The sequence below is a fragment of the Theropithecus gelada genome, chromosome 6 (assembly GCF_003255815.1).
Source record: "Theropithecus gelada isolate Dixy chromosome 6, Tgel_1.0, whole genome shotgun sequence".
Taxonomy (NCBI): domain Eukaryota; kingdom Metazoa; phylum Chordata; class Mammalia; order Primates; family Cercopithecidae; genus Theropithecus; species Theropithecus gelada.
This window is the reverse complement of record NC_037673.1, coordinates 143,020,004-143,039,604: the sequence shown is the minus strand read 5'-3', so window position 1 is coordinate 143,039,604 and position 19,601 is coordinate 143,020,004. Positions and strand designations below refer to the sequence as shown.

The 19,601-nt window shown below is 41.0% G+C and overlaps 1 protein-coding gene across 9 annotated transcripts in view; it reads left to right on the top strand.

Moving 5' to 3' along the window:
• The window catches only part of PPP2R2B (protein phosphatase 2 regulatory subunit Bbeta), a 476,090-nt gene extending 459,594 nt beyond the window's left edge, over window positions 1–16,496 (top strand). For all 9 annotated transcript variants that reach the window (XM_025388122.1, XM_025388121.1, XM_025388126.1 and 6 more), the window contains 3 exons: window positions 5,630–5,799; window positions 12,954–13,045; window positions 15,778–16,496. In XM_025388122.1, the coding sequence (XP_025243907.1) occupies window positions 5,630–5,799; window positions 12,954–13,045; window positions 15,778–16,057 (542 nt within the window). In that variant the 3' untranslated portion in view covers window positions 16,058–16,496. The remainder of the gene's footprint in view (window positions 1–5,629; window positions 5,800–12,953; window positions 13,046–15,777) is intronic.
• Window positions 16,497–19,601: the final 3,105 nt, after the last annotated feature.

Genomic DNA, 19,601 nt, shown 5'->3' with positions numbered 1-19,601 from the left:
TTTATTTATCCAGTCATCTGAGCCCTTTCAGGGCTCACACAAGATACTTATAGCTCCATGGAGATGTATTCATATCTGTACACGTTATAACAGAAAACACATCTGCACAAGGCACATAAGATAGCCTATGGAATTTTAAAGGCAGTATTCAGTTGCTTTTGACTATAGCAATATAGCCCAAAGTGTACTCTGAGGAAGCCTGTACTAAACACTGAGCTGCAAATGATTTGCCAAATAAAAATAAAATGGAGTGGGGAGAAAGGTATGATCAAATAATACTCTGAAGTAGGATTAAAGCAGTGATTCTCAACCAGGTATAGTCACGCCCCCGGGGGACATTTGGCAATATCTAGAGACATTTTTGGTTGCCACATGTGGGCAGATGGAGTCAGTAGGGCATATCTAGTGAGTAGAGGCCAGATAAGTTGCTGAACATTCTATAATGCCCCAACAACAGGGTAATTGCATTGTCAACTCCCAAAATTGTCAAGGTTTCCCAAGCTTATTTGACCTTGGAATCTGGAATGCCTGACATATCACAGCTTGAACATTTTGCTGAAGTCACTTTGGAAAGGCTACCTAGAGTAGTGGGGATTAGGAAAGGGAAATTGAAAAGCCAGTGAAATTTCATAGATTTTAGAATCTAAGAGCTGGGAGGGACCTAGTAGGCAACCCTAACTCCTTCCTATTACGGAGAAGGAAACGCCCAGAGAGCTGACAGTGCTGAAAGCCACGCAGATGAGAGAGTAGGACAGAGGTTAAGAACATAAGTTGGAAGTATACTGAGTTCAAATTCTGGCTCTGTTCCTACTAGCTGTGAGTTGTGCCTGAGTTGACTGATTAGGCTAATTTGTGGAAAAGAGAAAGTACTAATACCTATGAATAGTGAATGAGTTAATACATGTAGAGCACACAGCACAAAAGCTCAATAGATAATAGGTATTATCAAAAGCCAGCCTGGACTTGTGCCCAGCCTGGATTCCAGCCCAGCATCCCTGAGTCTGATGTTCTTTCCAGTGTACCTGGATGGGCACAGGAAGAGGTGAGGAGCAGCAGAGGCACAAAAGTGGGAATATACAAGGTATATCTAGAATGTGAGGAATCCTGGTTTGACTTGTTTGAACAGGGAAACAATATTGACAAAGCAAGGCAAGGCCCAGTTGTGGAGGTGGTGTGACAGATGGGCAGAGTCAAGAGCCCATCTCTGCCACTGCCTAGCCGCATGATCATGGGTGACTTACTGAACCTTTCCTCCTGGTCTGTCTCCTTATCTACAAATGAGAAGAGGATAGTACCTTCCTTAGAAGTATGAGCATTAAATGCAATAATGTATGCAAAGCTTGAGGACCAAGAAGTGGTAGCAAATGTCATTATTGTTGTTACTGTTACTATTGGGGTCTCCAAGACATACGCTTCTGTTGGTGAACCTGACATACCCCCAGTGGCTAGGACTGGGCTATCAGGATTCTCACCAAGACTGTTTCCTCACAAAGGGAGCAAAGCTCTTCTTGTCTCCCCCTTAGTTCTCTTCCCTCTCCTCTCAATGTCTCTATTTTCTGATAGCTAATTGGAAACCTTGCAGGTCAGCAGATTCTCTAGTGCCATGCCAAGCCAAGGGTCTCCGGGAGAAATGCTAGTGTTGATTTGTCTCGAGTTCTATCACTCAGGCACCAGATACTGTTGTACTACATGGTCAACAAATTTTGCATATCTCTGATATTGGAGGGGGCACGAGAAGTAAATTTTATGGAATGCACACTGGTGTTCCATTTACCTTCCACTAGTCAGTTCCATAGCACCATGATTTCCCTCTGATAATACAGTAAAATCTCACTTATTCACAACTGTAACCACATTTGTGTGATTGCTAAACATGTATCCCCTCCTCTATCCTGTGAGCTCACTGAGAGTAGTGCTGGATCTGTCTTGTTCATTATTGTGTCTTTAGCATTTGGTACAGGGCCTGGCACATATCCATCCCACACATAAAAAGTATTTTATTTGTGGACTCTAGCTAATATACTGTATTGTGCATGTATGTGTGCCTGTGCATACAAGACACTTAACTTATAAATGAATGCTCAGCAAGGTCTCGTACATGGCATCATGATTAAGAACAAAGATTTAGAAGTCAGACGGATCTGAGTTCAAAATGCAGCTCTACCTCTGTGTGTCCCTGGACTAGTTACAAAACCTCTCTGTGCCTTAGTTATCCACATATATAAAATGAGGAATCATAATTCCTACTTTATAGGCTGTTTTAACAACTAAATGAAGTAAAACATGTAAAGCACAGGGTCTGCAGTATTATAAGCTTCCCATCAACAGTAATTATTAATACTATTAAATGCTATTACCCGAATGAAAATAATTCCTGGAGTTGCTATTAAAACTTGAATATACATAGATGTGTCATGAACTGCAAAGTGCTATGCCAGTATATTATCTGTACCTTGCCCTCTGTGTGCTACCTAAAGCCAGCACTCCACAAATAAATAGTGGTGGGTTGATTGAAGAATTGTCATCTTTCATTTCACATCCATCTTGTGAAGGTGTCATTTTGAGGCTTTACAGTGTTGCTACACTGGCCTCCCAACATGCCAAGTATTTGGGAAACAGATTCCTATGTATAACATTAAAAGGCACCATAAATATATACAATTTTGTTGTCGATTTAAACATTTTAAAATAGATTTGAGTTTAAAGAAGAGAAAATGCAAACATTCTTTATGTCTTTTAAATAGTCCACAGGTTCTGTACTCCTCGGTCCCAAACTCTCAAGAGTCTTCATGAATAAGATATGACTGGCCAGCACAGAAGCAGTGCATGCTGAAAATGAAAATAGTGATGGCATGTATTGAGGACGTACTATGTACCAAGCTTATATGCCAAGCAATGTGGCTCCTCATTTTGCAGCTGAGAAAACTAAAGCTGGAGTACTAAATAAAATGATCACAGCTAGTAACTGACAGAGGCAGGAATTGATGATTCCAGAGCACAATTTGCTAAGCTCATCCACTTTACTGCCTCTGGGTCAGGTGTTTTACTTGGAATTTCCAAGCCCCCAGTACTGAGATGGCTGTTAGTTGAAACTAATGTGAAAATTTTCTTCCCATCTAGTTCTCAACTACGAAGATACCAATCAGAATCCTGGGGCCTTCACTAATACTCAGCTGAAGCCCAAAAGATGAGGGCACAGACTAAGACATTGGGTCAGAGGCTGTAATGAGCCATGTTTTTCTGTTTCAATGATTCTTTTCTTAATTTGCAATTTCAATTCGATTGATCAGGGTTTTTGTTGCTATTCTCTTCAATCGTTCTGTGAAAATTAACATTTTGGCTTAGTTCACAGTTTAATTCAGCAAGGTTTGAAATGTAACTTATTATATACTTGGGCTCTTTATACAGAATTCATTACTGACTATGTCAGTGCATTGACCAGGCAGGAAAGAAGTAGTCTTGGAGGATGAGTTAACTCAGCAACCTGCAGGCCAGTGTTTGTTTCAGCCTGAAATTGTGATATAAACCCTTGTTGGGTTTAACCATACACAATTGCCATCTTTGTAGGTCAAAAATAATTGAATGTCAGCAACTGCATATGTTTCAACTTAATACTATACATGCTAAGCACCCAGAAGGCAAAGAATCTGTTAATTTATCTGGCTTTTGCTCCAGTGAAGCAACAAATATTCATTGAACATTTGTGAGCAAGACTCTGAGTATAAAGATAAGACCAAAATCCTGTTCTCAAGAAGCTTATGTCCTAGTTGAAGAGATAAAACAAACTCATGAATTGTTAAAATAATAATGTGAAAAATGATAGTTTCATTGTAAGAGAGTACCTGAGCAAATACTAAATAAATGGGCAGACCAAGTATGATAGGGCTTCAGAGAAAAGAAAAGATCATTTGGGGTGAAATAATATGTAGCAGATGAGGTATATGAATCAAAGAGTATTTGGATCCATGAAGAAGGAATCAGGCAATGAATAGAAGTGGGAAACATGGAGATATACTCTATACATCCAACTTAAAATCGAGGTAGAAAGAAGAATTAGAGACAGTTTATGATGGGCTCTGATAACATACTGAGAAGCCATGCCTTCTTCCTGTAAGTGGAAATCAGCTGAAGCTATTGAGAGAGATAATAAGAGGCTGGATATCAGAGCAAATAGACAATTCACACAGAAGACATTGTGGGTTCAATGTACACTATTTGGCTAATGGTTACACTAGAAGCCAAGACTTCACCACTATGCAATATATCCATGTAATGAAACCACATTTGTACCCATTAAATTTATACAAATTTGTAAATATTGTTAATTTTAAAAAGACATCATAGCTACAGTTTACATACAAGGAGACCTAAGGCACAGAGAAGTATCTTGCCTAAGGTCACACAACAAGTAAATGACAGGCTGACCTTAGACCCAAGGCAGTCCAGCAAGAAAGCACCACCTTTTTTCTTTCTTTCTTTTGTGAAGACAGGATCTCGATCTGTTACCCAGGCTAGAGTGCAGTGGCACAATAGTAGCTCACTGCAGCTTCCTTGGTTCAAGCAATCCTTCTTGCCTCATCCACCCAAGTAGCTGGGACCACAGGCATGCCCTACCATGCCTGGCTCACTGTATAGCAATGGGGTCTTCCTATATTTTCCAGGCTGGTCTTGAAATCTTGGGTTTAAGTGATCTTCCTGCCCAGGCCTCCCAAAGTGCTGAATACAGGCATGAGCTACCACACCTGGCCAAAGTCCCACCGTTAAACACCATGAGCCAACAAGAGAGATGAAAACATAAGGCCAGACAAAAACTTGTATATGAATAATCATAGCACTGTTATTCCTAGCAGCTAAAAAGTGGAAACAACTCAAATGCTCATCAACTGATAAATGGATAAACAAAATGTGGTATATTCATACAATGGAATACTATTCGGCCATAGGAAGAACGAAGAACTGATACATGCTACGACATGGATGAACCTTAAAAATTTTATGCCAAGTAAAATGAGCCAGTCAGTCCCAAATGACCATATATTCTATGAATCCATTTGTGTGAAATTTCCAGAATGAGAATCAGAAAGCAGATTGGTGTTTACCTAGGACTATAGGAGCAGGCAATGGAAAGTAACTGCTAATGCATATGGAGTTTTTGGGGGGAGGTAAAGAACATAGTCTAAATTTAGATTATAGCGATGATTTTGTGATTATACTGAAAACCACTGAACTCTACACTTTACAGTTTGTGGTATGTGGATTTTATCTCACTAAAAGCTGTAAAAAAATTTTTTTTTAAGTATCTAAGATGACTCCAGGTTTTATGCAGTGACACCCAGATACCAAGGGAAACAGAAAAAGAGTTAGATGCATAGATCTGTCAGTGCCAGATCTATGAATGGGACAGGTCCCATGCCAGTCCTTCCATGAGAATTAAAATCCAGAAACTAATGACAGCTTTTTCCGCTACCAGAGAGATGGCAGTTCTCTATTAGCAACTTACATTCTGCAGACACCAGCCCTACTTAAGGAAGATTCTCAGTTACACTATTAGCTTCCTAGCCAGTCCAAACATGTTAGAATCAGTTGATAAGGATTGCTAAATTTGTCTTGTTTTGCTTTTGTTCTGCAGTTTTTGAAGAGCCGGAAGATCCAAGCAACAGATCATTTTTCTCTGAAATTATCTCTTCAATTTCGGATGTGAAGTTCAGCCACAGTGGGAGGTATATCATGACCAGGGACTATTTGACCGTTAAAGTCTGGGATCTCAACATGGAAAACCGCCCCATCGAGACTTACCAGGTATAGAACCCCAGGCACCCATAGGTATATGGAACATTGCCTTCATGAGCTTTTAAGCCAACCCCTGCTTCCAAAGGTTTACAATGCAGAAAAATGGAAGGCAGTGCATGGTGATACATTCAGTAAAATGGTACAGGCTATAATTAAGATAAAGGTGCATGTGGAGAGGCTAGAATTCAATGTAATTGATATGGACTGAGCACTTCATGTGGAATGGATACTATAGAGGTAAACAAATGGTCCTGCTCTCATGCAGCTTACCATCTGACGGAAAAGGCAGATGATGAGCAAGGAATTGAGTGTGCATCTCTGCAAGAGATGGTCCAGCCAGGTGAGAAAGATTTTCTCAAAGAAGTGACCCTTAAACTGAGTCTTAACTGCCATGAACTAGTCAGGAAATGCATGCTCTTAAAATAGTGTGTTCACATGGACGCAGGGAGGGGAACATCATACACCGGGGCCTGTCAAGGGGTGGGGAGCTAGGGGAGGGATAGCATTAGGAGAAATACCTAATGTAGATGATGGGTTGATGGGTGCAGCAAACCACCATGGCACACGTATAACAAACCTGCATGTTCTGCACATGTATCTCAGAACTTAAAGTATAATAATTAAAAACATAGTATGTTCAAAGGCCTGGTGTCAAGAGAAATGAGGTGTGTTCAGGGTGCTTATACCTTGAATATGAATCACAAAGGCAGAAAGATGAGCCTGGAGATAGAGGTAAGGGGCCAATCACTAGGCCCTGGTAATGTACAGTAGGCTGTTTTGCCTGTGGACTGGGTACAATGGAGGACCATTAAAGTTTTACACCAGGAAATGACATTGTGAGTTTTAGTTTTTACAGTGTGTTTCACTTTGCAGTTTGCCAAACAGACAATTTAGATAAGAGGAGATGATGGCAATTTGGTCTGGTAGTGGTAGAGTGCAGATGGAAGGATAGGTAAGATGAAGAGTCAGTGAGGTTTGCTTACTGATCAAATGTACAGGGAGAGGAATCAAAAAGACCGGAAGTTTTGAACTTAAGTGTTAGGTAGATGGTGTAAATGCAAGGAAACAAAGGGAAAGGCATTTTTTAGGGTGGTGTTGTTGAAAGAGGAAGACCAGACTTTGAAGTAGAGAGGACTTAAAGAAGCAAAATCCAGGCAAGAGTATAATGAAAGCAAAGATCAAGTGGGGTGGGGATAAACTAACCCTATTTTAAGCTATTTGGGGTTAGATAAAAAGAAGTGGGGGGATTCTATACAGAAGGATTTGACTTACATTTTTTCCTTGAGATATCATGTACATATCATAATAATTGGCCTTTCAAAGCACACAATTTAATGAAACCACCACTATCTAATTCCAGATCATTTTCATCATTGACATTTTTAAATTAATATTCTGGTTGCGCTGGGGAGAAGAAACTGTGGGAGGGACATTGGAAGAGACAGGAGAATAGTTATAACATTCTGGCAAGGGGAAATAGTAGCTTAGATGAGTGTATTAGCAATGAAGATAGCCAGATTCTTCATATATTTCCAAGGTAAAAGCAATAGGGTTTGAGGACGAATTTGATGTGGGATGCAACAGGAAAAGAAAGAAGCACCAAGGATTACTCCAAAATTTTTGTCCTGAACAATTAGAAAAGTAGAGTTGCCAATTTATTTAGATGAGAAAATCGAGAGTTTGGTTTTGGCTCTGTTAAACCAGTTTAACATCCAAACAGACACAGCAAGTAGACAGCTCAATGTGAGTCTGGATATATTTAGCTTCAAGATATAAACCTGACACTCACAAGTATATAGAGGGTATTTAAAGCCATAGGACTGAATGAGATCTTCTAGGCAATTAGTATAATTAAAGAAGAGGTCGGAAAATAAGACCTAGTTGAAAATAGGAAGAGGATTTGGCAGGAGAGATTTGGGGAAACTAGCCAGTGAGATGAGAGGAGTGACTAGGAAGCCAAGTGGAGAAAATGTCTTAAGGAAAAGGAAGTCATCGACTGCCAAATGCTTTGCTGAATCAAGTACAGAAGACTACGAACTTGGATTTAGTAAGTGGAGATTATCAGTAACCTGAATGACAGAGGAACAGTAGTAGAGCAGTGTGAATAAATGTCCAATTGGAGTGAGTTTAAGAAACTGAAGATGATAACATAATGAGGACAGACAACTGTTTCAGTAAGTTTACTCTGAAGGAGAACAGAGAAATGGAAGTGTAGCTGAAAAGGGATTCTGGCTGAATGAAGTTATTACAGCATGTTTTCTGCTGATAGGAATAAGCCACTAGAGAGAGAGACCATTAGAGAGAGAGACCACTGAAAGAACAAAGCCCTTGAGGCAAGCCAGTGGGGGATGCAGTCCATTGCAGAATTGGCTGTAGACGGTAAGGTGCATAGATAATTCATCTGTCAAAGGAATGACAGCAGTTTTCATATATAGATGAAGTAGGTTTGTGAATTTTGTGATGAGAACATGTAGGTGTTTTCTTTAGTAAAATAAGTAGTAAGGTCATTAGCTGAATGGGAAGAAAGAAAAGGGGTAAAGTACTCATCTAAGAAAGAGAAATGTTGTAGGGTGGTAGGGTTGCTCAGGGATCCACTTGAAATTTACATAATTGATTTAAAGGGAGATTAACCTGTATGATTATGTTTCTTCTCAGCCACATTCACCTGCTTGATACAGGTAAAGAAAGGGTAGAAAGTAAGATTTAACCAGTGATAGAGTTGTGCCAAATGAGTACAATGGAAAGAGAGAGCAAGAAAGGCAAGCTTGTTGAATATATATGCTAAAGGAATGATTGTAATGATGTACTGCTGAGTCGAAGGTGGGCAAAGGGGAAATAATGAATTTTAAGGATTGATAGAATCAAGATACTAGAAGGAGTGAACTAAAAAGACAGGAGTTAACAGCAGCAGCAGGGATAGCAATGACAGGTACAGGGATAGCAATGACAAGGTTCATAATATGACCAAGGAAGCAAAGGACAAAACACATTGAATATGATGAGACTGAGTAAGAGAGAGACTAGAGTGCTCGAATAACTAAAAATAGTGACAGGAATAGTAATGGAAGAGAGACAGAGATGCAAACTTGCTTCAAGGAATAAGGATTAGGGACTCAGAACTTTTGATGGCTAAAAGAAGGACAGGTAGCAGGAAGCTTAGTTTGATGGCATGACTTCAAAGGAGTTGAGGACTTTAAATAGGAATAGTTGTCTGGAGCAACAAGGAGCCTACCTACCCAACACTGGCATGTGGAGTGAGAGCAAAACTCTAGCTACCACTTGAGTGTCTTCAGAGGAGATCCAAATTCCAGTCAGAGGAAGAAGAAGGAAAGGTTCAGAGAGGAGGTTGAAGACTTTGATGACTCTGTTCCAGCAGGTGCTAGAGAAAGGTTTGGGAGCCAGAATTCACAGCCATATATGTAGTGGAGATAGCTTTGTTTCCCCTGTGGTCCATCATATTCCCTATTATTTAGTGTTCCTGTCTCCTGAATCCTACCTTGACTTCAGGGCTTGGCTCCACATCACTTACCCCCAAGCTTTCATTTGCAGCCTTCATCTTTAGCCCAGGACTAGAGTCACCACAGTGTCCTCTTCCAGCTGCATAAGACAAACCTGATAGTATTCGAATCCTTAATGCAAAAGAAAGAGCAGTGGGAACTAGGACCTGAGTGTGGCTACTGGGGAGCCTTAACTAGGAAGAGTAGATTTAGGACAAAGCTAGTTTTAGAGCACAGCCATCTAACTTTTACATGAAGTAATTTAAAGATGGTAAACAAGCTCTGATTCAGTGAGCCTCCAGAACACCGTGATAGGTTGTGAGGTCCAGTGGGAAAGAATTTAGTGATCAGTCAATAATGCCTTCCCTGAGCAAGGAGACAGGTAATGCTACTATTATACGTTTTCATACATGCATTCACAGATCTCAATCACGTTTCCATGAATAAAAGGCTGCAGACTTAAGTATGATTAGCTATTTTCAAGTTTTCCCATAGAACAAGGGCTGGCAGACTGCAACTTGTGTTCCTAACCAGCCCCCTATTTGTCTTTGCAGGTAAATTTTATTAAGACACAGCCATGTACAGTCACTTACATATGTTCTACGGCTGCTTCCATGTGCAATGGCAGGGTTGAGTAGCTGTCACAGAGACCATACGGCCCACAGAGCTTAAACTATTTACTATCCAGCCCTTTGGAGAAAAAGTTTGTCAACACTTGAAATACAAGAATGGACCGACAGAGTTGGCTCTTTGTTTGCCTCATAGCAGTCCACTAACTGTATGACACTGGACTCCCACAAATAATGAGAAACACTGTATTGGGACACTCAGTCTAGTGCAAAAATCCCATGCAGAAATTAATAGGATCATAGAAAAGTCATATTAGGAACATGAAGAAAGAACATTAAACAGGATGAGTTTTAAGTTCTCTCTTGCTCCATGCTCTAGAGGTTGCTCATGTGTACATCTTACCTTATTCTTTCCTCTGGTAGAAAAAGGTCCCTCTGGTTTGCCTAAGAAGACTTCTTTCTATGCAACAAAACATACATACAGCATACTTCACAGTAGACATTCTTTTTCTTTAAATGTTGTCAATTGGAGGCAGGTAGGAGCTACCCAGACCTTAGTTGTGGTGGAGGAGAAATAATGGTTCAGACTAGATTTTCCCTTGAGTCTATCCCAACTTCTATCTTTCAAGAATTGTTTACAGAGTGCTCAGCAATGTCATTCCTGCTAATGGGCGTGACTTCCAAAGCACACATTTTGACACTTATAGAAACACCGCAGGTGAGTAATAAGACAAAATGCCAAAAGTGAATGGTGACAGATGAGGAAAGGTTCATCACAAAGTGGGCAGATGGTACTAGACCTTAAAAATCTTACCACTGCCAGGTTTATAAACCTTTACTGCTGTGCTCCCCAGGGAAGGTGAGTGAGTAGTTTATGGCAGAGATGCCTCCGTTAGGGCAGGACACAGCCTCACCCTTGCAGCCCCCAAATGCACCTAACAATGCCAACAGCACTGCCAGAGGGGTATTCCCTTGTCACCAAAGCACTGAAGCTGTTACCCTGACAAGGCCTGGAACTGTTTGGGAGTGAGAGAGTAAAGGTGGGGGAAAATTAATTTGCAGAGTTAGAAATAACTTCCTCTGTCCAAATAACTCAGAACTTTTCAAATACCCAAAACATCTAATGGAACATAGGATGAGCCTGACCTCGTTCCTTTACCCAAGACTAAGCACACAACTGAGCCTGAAGCTCAGCGTCCAGCAGAACTGTTGGAGTCAAAGGAAGAGAAAGAGCCACAGTTGCAGGAGAAAAGAGATTGAATCATCACTCTTAACTTAAAGTTAAACACCAATACCCTTGGTAGCCTCCCTCTGCTTTCACCTAGTTCTATCTCCTTCTCTCTCAACCTCACTTGAGTTCGTTATCACAGCTCCTGTCAAGGACTGAGGACCCACCAGAGCAAGCTGGAGGCAGGTTGCTAGTGCAGCTCAGAGTGTGCACTCCAGAGCCTGATACCGGGGCTCAGTTCCCTCCCCTTCTGTCACTTTCTTTTCTGTGTGATCTTGGACAAATGATGTCATATCTCTGTGCTTCATGCTCCATTAGAGTAAAGAGAATGAAAGGACCTGCATCATAAGATGGCTTTAGAGATGAAATGAGGTTTTGACAGATAAAGCACCTGGCTAATAATGACAAGCCAGCATTTTGGGTATGCCCGTTATTATTGCCACTCTGTACTAGTGGGTTCAGGAAGGATTACCTTCGAAACACTGAACCCAGGCTACTACTCTCTGAACTTTATTCATCTATTTGGCATCTACATCTGAGTTGCTGAGTGTAGCTGGAGAAAAATATTCAACTATGCTTGATCAGCCTTATTTGACATACGTGTTCAACAATGTCAAGTGTCCCCTGGTGCCTTCCAGAAATCTGACATTGTTTGCCAACCATTCCTCTCTTCCTGCTCACTCTCAGTTGATTTCCAGTGAAAGCAGCAGCATGGTTAAGAAAAACCAGGAAAGAATCTCCACATACTCCAGGACGGCACCTTTTACCTCAGAGTCTACTTGACAGCTCCACATGTAGACATCTCTAAACCATTGTACCCAAAAGTGAACATGGTACCCGCTTCCTTCCACTTGCTCAGGAGAAAGATCAGGTAGTCATCTTTGACTCCTGTTTTTCTCTCCACATCTCAGAGTTGACCCAAGTCCTATCTGCTCTTTCTCTAAACAAAAGGAGAATCTGACCAGTCCCCATCACTGCTCATGCCCTGGTCCGAGCCAACATCTATCACTCAGGTTATAACTGGTCTCCCTGCCTTTGTCTTTGCACCTTTAGGATCCATTGCAACACAGCAGATTCAGCAATCCTTTCTGTGAAGTCTCTTCTTCCTCAGAATAAAGGGCCTATGTAAACTGATCATCCTCTCCCCCAGCTGCTTACTCACCACTCCCCAACCACACTCCCTCCAGGATTCCTGCCTCTAGGCCTTTGTATCTGCTGTTTCCTGTGCTTGGAGAGCCTTCCCCTCACCCCAAACCTAGACATCACTGTGGCTCATTCATCTCCTGCAGGCTTCTGCTCCAATGCTGCCTCCTCCAGTGAAGCCCTGACTACTTGCCCTGTATAAAATAATACACCCCCGACAAGATCTCCCAGGCTCTTTTTCCATACACTTTTGTTCTATGATTTTATCACCATCTAAATGTCTTATTTATTTACTTGGTTATATAGTCTCTCACGTAACACTGGGTGGAAAGCACCACAAGGATATTTGGCTCACTGCTGCATCTCAAATGCATAGCAGGTATTCAGTAAATATTTGTTGAATAAAAGACTGGATGAATGGTGACCTCTAATGCCTGTGAGCAAATCAGCTTAGAAAATGAGAATCTACTTCTTTAGTCTTACTGGATGCCACTGTCTATACAAGCAAGCTTAATTAATCCATATCAGCTACATGAGAAACTCATCAACCCATCCTAATGTCCTACAGCTAGAAAGGGCCAAGCCTAGGTTCAGATCCAGGGCCATCTGATTCAAGGAGCATGTACAAATGAAAGATTTAACAGCTCACACCAGAAGAGAAGGTGTTTGCAGAAATAATTACTGTTTAAAATAATAACTGACCTTCTCGATATGTTTCCTTTCCAGGTTCATGACTACCTCCGCAGCAAGCTGTGTTCCCTCTATGAAAATGACTGCATTTTTGATAAATTTGAGTGTGTGTGGAATGGGTCAGACAGGTAAGAAAGGCTCTGTAGCTGAAGAACCTTCCAAAGGTTGTCTTGAAGAGGCTCGGGCAATTTATCCTAAGTAGAGTACAGCCAAAGGGAGGTCAAAATTGGGCTCCAAAACCTGGCTGAAATGCATAATGTCAGGCCTGGAAAGAAGAGAAGGATATAGTAAGGCCTTTGAATCCTGTTTCTGAACTGGCACAGATAACACTTTAATGTTAATGAGAAAGTCCTATCTTTTTCACACAAGACACCTCCAGCACTAGGTCAACATGCCTAAATGAAGATCACTTATCCACCAGCAAATTCCAGCCTGAACAGTTCAGATTACTGCCAAGTGGGCTTTCCAGATCAAAAATTATCCCTTGAAGCTGCTAGTGGAGACCTGGCCAATGGTCCTGGTGGTTCATTAACTGAATTCTAGTCGACCTCATTTATCACATTCCCTCAAAGTGATGTATTACTATTTTAAGGCCTTTGATTTGAACAATACTTCATAATACCTCCCAATAGTTCATTTTTAGTTTGACAGATACAAATGATTCTTTGACTTCCATGAGAACTAAGTGCAAGCTACCAGGGGTTGATTTCGTTCTTTGATGAAGGTGGCACCAATTATAGTGTTTGAAAGCATAGAAATTCTATTATGGCAGGACATTCAGACATTCAAGCTTTCAGTGAATACAAACCATCTCTCTCACACTCAACCTGTTTCTTGGCTTTCTTTGCCACTGATCAAAATGAATCCCCTCCTTAGCATGCTTGGAAGGAGTCCCCACATGGCAAAGGACCCAAGTCACACTGACCAGTTGGTATAGGACAGAGAGCAAAGCAACTGTGACATATGAACAAAATCCCCCACGGGGAGAAGAAGCCAGCCCTCTCATTTTATTCTTTATTTATAGGTATTGATTTATTCATATATTATTATTTACATATCTGTTATTATTGCTCAGATTTTTCCTCTATCTTAGCCTTGATTCAAAAACCACACTTATTAGGCACCTACTATACACCAAACACATTCATACACATCATTTTATTTAATCCCAACCACAGTCTAACAAGATTGTTTCCATCATTCTCATTTTACAGTTCAGGAAACTGAGGCTTAGCAAGATAAATTAATCTGCCCAACCTCATAAAGTAGTAAGTAGTAGAAGCAAAAGTAACAAGTGTAGAGTTTGAATCCTAAGATCAACACTTTCTATAACATCACAACTGGGAAATTTAATTTCTCTTTCAAATAAGGTTGATAGTCTTTTTTTTTTTTTTTTGAAAATAATATCTCTTACTTGTTTAAAAATGAGTTGGGTCAGGGGAAGGAAGCGAACGTCAAAGCACAGGAAGCAGTGAGGCCAACCAGCTGAATACTTATGCCCCAGAGTCAACCATATGTGGGTTTAAGGGTGGACTTTACTACCTACTAGCAATGTGACACTGAGCAAATTACTTACCTCTGTGTAAAACCCTTTTATGGGATAATAGAAGTTGAAACGAGATCATGGAGGCAAAGCCCTCAGTGCCCTGCCTGACAAGGTAATAACAGTCCACTCAAGGACACAGACACAGTTCACAGCATCAGTTTGATGGGCCAGAGTAACAAAATCTAGCCTTTGCTTAATTTACCTGGTACAGCTGACAACATGCCCAAAAACACATCCTCCTTGCTGTGGCCCAATCTTGTCAGCTTTTTCCTTCACCTCTCCATACATCCCAAATAATTTGAGAAACGGATGAGAGTTCCTGCTCTCCCATCTTAAGGAGCCAGTCAGAGCTCCACCCAGAAGTGAGCGGGAGCCAGCCCCTCCAGGGGAACTGCTGTGTGATGGCACTTGGGGTACTTGCAGATGCCCTGGCTCAAGGAATCTCTCTCTCCCCACCTCAGCTTGTCACCATGTCTGAAATGTCACCATTAAACATTGAGTACCTTGCCTCTGGAAGACATTGGGTGTTCACCACTCTCCTGATCAATTGCAGCTATGCCTAAGAGGGGATAACTCTTGTAAAAATGTGGAAGCCATGTGTCCATTAAATGTGGAAATAAAAACCATATAAAATCTTTTTATTTCTCCATCCCAGATTCTTTTAAAATTTGAATTTTCTTACTTGTTTCCCAGATAAGACCATGATGACATCCATTTTGTAGATAAGTTTTCTAAAAAGGCCGAATTCAGAGCTAGTTCTCGGCAAGGGAAACGATACGCCCCGGGTTCATGCACGATGCCACCAGCATCTCTCCCCCAACCGCACTGATGCCATAAAGCCTTAGAGGTCAGACGTCCAGGAGCCCCCTTGACAGTGGCCAAGCCTTAAACACGTACAACTGCTTATTGTTTTCAAAAATGTGTCTACTTTGACAAACCTCATTCTAGTCTCGCATTCCTGATGGGAGGTAGGTAGGACTGGGATCATTAAAACCACTGGACACCTTTACTGAGCCAAAGAACCAAAAGGAATCTACCGAGCAAAAGCAAATTACAGGGAGAGTTCTCACCATCCCTCATGTCCAAACCCAGCCAAAAGGCTCACTGCGTTCAGTGATTCAAAAAAAAAAAAAAAGCCAACAATCACACTGCAGAGCCTGTTCTCACTTTTTGGTTTTTGTTTTTAGTAAAACCTATGGTGTCACAAGCTGCCCATAACATGATATCATTTGCTCTAGAAAGACGACACAATGAATATACGTCATTGCCTTTCTCCATAACACTCGGTCACTCCCTTTCCCCTCTATCTTGCAGTGTCATCATGACGGGCTCCTACAACAACTTCTTTAGGATGTTCGACAGAAACACCAAGCGTGATGTGACCCTTGAGGCTTCGAGGGAAAACAGCAAGCCCCGGGCTATCCTCAAACCCAGAAAAGTGTGTGTGGGGGGCAAGCGGAGAAAAGACGAGATCAGTGTCGACAGTCTGGACTTTAGCAAAAAGATCTTGCATACAGCTTGGCATCCTTCAGAAAATATTATAGCAGTGGCGGCTACAAATAACCTATATATATTCCAGGACAAGGTTAACTAGGTGGACAAGTTATTACTTAATAATCTCACATACTGAATACTAGACAAACAAGTTTTTAAATGTTTCTTTGGGTCTTCATTTGATGCATTGACTTTAATTTCCCTATGCAGGAAATGATTGGAATAGAATTAAAAGGAGTCCAACATTCCCAGCTCCCCAGTTCTAAGAAACTTTTGTCAAACCCAATAGGTTTGGGACACTTCTGTTTAGAATTGAAAGCTGCCAGCTAACAGTAATTCTTCCATAGTTGACTTGAACTTCTGATGCTTTTATTGCCCAGTTTTCTCTGGTGGGTCCAGTGTTTTGTTCCTAGGTGTCTGCTGCGATAAAATGAGGTTGTCTGTAGTATTTAAGGAGAAAAGAAATAAGTTTTTTTTAATTAAGCAATTCCATTTGATTGAAAAGAAAACAACAAAAAATAAACACCGTTTACTCTTAGACAAATTCTTCTTGTTTTGTGAAAAACCAGAACTAGTCAGTATCTCCTGCCCCTCCACCATTTTTTTTTTCTATTTTCCATTTTCCTTTGAACAATTTCATTTAAGCCAGAGATTTATTGCATGAAGCTGAGAAGAGGATGCAGAATGACGAGGAAAGGGCACATCAACCCTGCTATGCTCTTTTTTTGTAAACTCCATAGAAACAGCCTGAGAATTTGGCTAGGAAACTTGAATGCTTCAGGGGACAGAAAGAGAGCACTTTCGACACAGTGCTTCCCAGAGTGAGCTTGGCAGGGCCAGGCGAGGCCAAATTCCATCTGCTGCCTTGTTACTCTTGCTTTTTGTGCTCTTAAATGGCTCCATATAATCCTCTACTTACATGTTCCTTGGCTTTTTTCTCTTCAACCTTTTCCAGCTTATTTATTCCATTGACTTCTAAAGGCCGAGTCCTGGTTGCTTATTATCTGGTATTCTAAATGAAGCAGTTGGAAGCAGTGCCACCACCCCTGAGTCCCTGAGAAAGGCTGGTCTGTTCTTTTTGGGTGTTTCTCCTAAGCAGCTCCCTCCCCTCCTCCTGGTTTTGGTAACCAAAAGTAACAATCCATCAACCTCCATTGTACCTAGAACAAAAATAGCCAATAAAAATGCTGATTTGTAAAGTCCAGTCAGGCACTTCTAAAGTGCCAGTCCAGTCACCCCAAGCTCACCATCTGGAAAAACAGACCAGAAGGCTGTCTTCTACAGAAATGAACTGTGGAGAAATCAAGCAGCTGTGACATGCAGTGAATGAAGTCCACTTGAAGCTGTGGAAGATGGTTCATCCTTTTCCCCTGTTGAGGATCCAGATTTATAACTTCTAGAAAGCCATTTCCAGAAGGTTCTATGTGGCATATCCCTGGGAAAGGCACTAAATACATGCAAAGGATTTATAAACTTAGAGAGGAGAGTAGATGGGTGGAGTCCAGAAAGCTGGGTCTGGGTTAATATCTCTACATCTGCATTGATGACTCATTTCTCCTAACTTCCATTCAGTGCAGGGTAAATGGTTTGAGATGAGAGTTTTTCATTGAAAGGGAAATTTTCTTTCAGTTTACAGATGTATTAGAAGTCCTGACTTTCAAGTGTAATTTGCTTTGGAGGAGAAAAAAAAAGTGAAAGAATCATATTGTCTCAATTCTAAGCTACTATCCATTTGCTAATAGCTTTTTGGCAAGGAAATAACTGTCACCTTAGGTAAAAACGGTTTTGTAAGATGCAGCCCAATTTCAGGAACATTAAAATGTGAAAAAGTACATCTCAGAATTGAGGGAGCATGGGAAAAAAGACGAGACTTTCTCAGTATTACTCGTTTTTCCTGCAAGGAAATCCTCTCCTTAGGCATCTCAAGTAAAGTGCCTAAGGTGGAAACTCTCTGGGCAAGATTTCTGGCCTGACTGGGACATTGTTCTTGGAAGAGACATGAGAGAGTCAGAAACTTCTGCCAGTCATAGAGAATGATGATACTGCAGAAGGCCACTGGGTTATTGGCCTTTTACCACCAACTTTCTTTATGGCCTTTTCTCCACTTCTCCAGACTCAGCTCCTCTGTCTGTACCGGGTCGGGAGTTGGGACCAATCATTGTATCTCAAACTTAAGAATCAACCCACATTTGTACTATTATTCATGTAACTTTTTTTTAAGTCATCTTTTCTTAAAAGCAAGACTTAGCCTCTTCCAAAGAAATAATATGCATGAAATTTCAACTGTGATATGCTAGGTTTTTTCCCCTAACATGAATCACATTATTATCAATATAACAAACATGCACCCATATACCACCTGAAATCATTTTGTGAACCACCAGGAGCATGTGTATCAAATTTTGGGACACCGAGTAACTGATATGACGGAATATTTACGCCTTCAGGTGCATCAAAGATGATAGAGTCACCAGGGCCGCCCAGAACACACACAGGAATAATTTTTTGTCATGCTTTAAGGAGTTCATAGACCCCTTGGCAGTTTATCTGTGAATTCCAAATAAAAGCCCCTACACCAGTCCAACACCTTTAGCACATAGATGTACAAACTGAGACCCAGAGTAGGATGAGTTTCCAGGGAAGAAAGAGCAGAGGGCAGCCATCCTCTCTTCCATCCCCTGCAAAGGATGCATTAGAGCAAACACCCAAGTCTCCTGGACAGGAACAGGAGGGGAAAGCCCTAGAGATTAGGCCTCAGGGGGCAATAACCACCACAATGTTTCACAAATTACCTGTTCTTTACCAGGTACTAAACTAGGTATTTTATATGTGTGATCTTTCAGCCCCAGTACTGGTAATACTTCTTAGTGGCACATAGAAGTCAGTCTGTTTTCCAGCTGACACTAAAAACTACTTGAAGCCTGATTTGCTACCTTGCAACAGTTGGTTCAATTCTAAGGGCCCTGTACTACTTTACCCTGCAAGGCCTGCTGCTTGGTAAGAGCCATCAGATTACAACCGGAGGGTGTCCATTGAATTAAGGAAAATGGAAGCCACGCCATCCTTGGCTTTTACCAAAACCATCCTCGTGCAACATTCAGTTCGTGACATTAAAAACAAGTAATGCAAAAAGCTAAACTTTGGTAGACATTCATGCTCTTCTGTCAGGAGGAGGAAGATTAGTTAGAAAAAATAAAAAAGGAAGACATTAGCCAGCATCAAGTAGTGGGATATACATAGGCAGATGGGCAGTGGGAATCAAGTTGCTTCTTAACTCCTTAAAGTTTGGCTCCTGCCTTTATTCTTCCATTGAAAAAAAAAAAAAAAGCACCTTTAAACTTCTCATTGGTCTTGTAATTAATTCAACCAAATCAACATCTATTAGGCAACCAGCATATATAAGATGGAACAATTGTAAGATGGAACAAAGATGAAGCTAAAATTCTGCTAGCTCAGTGGCCCAATGAAATAAGTCAGCTATCTCCACTAAGCTTCCTTTGAACATTCTAGGGTCCATTATAATAAAAGGTATACCCTCAAATGCCCAATTTCTAAGGACTTAAAAAGCCATAATTTCCCTTCCTTCAAGCCTACAGAGCAACTGCCTAAATCTTCCCTCCCCTCCCCACCCCGGACCTCATTTC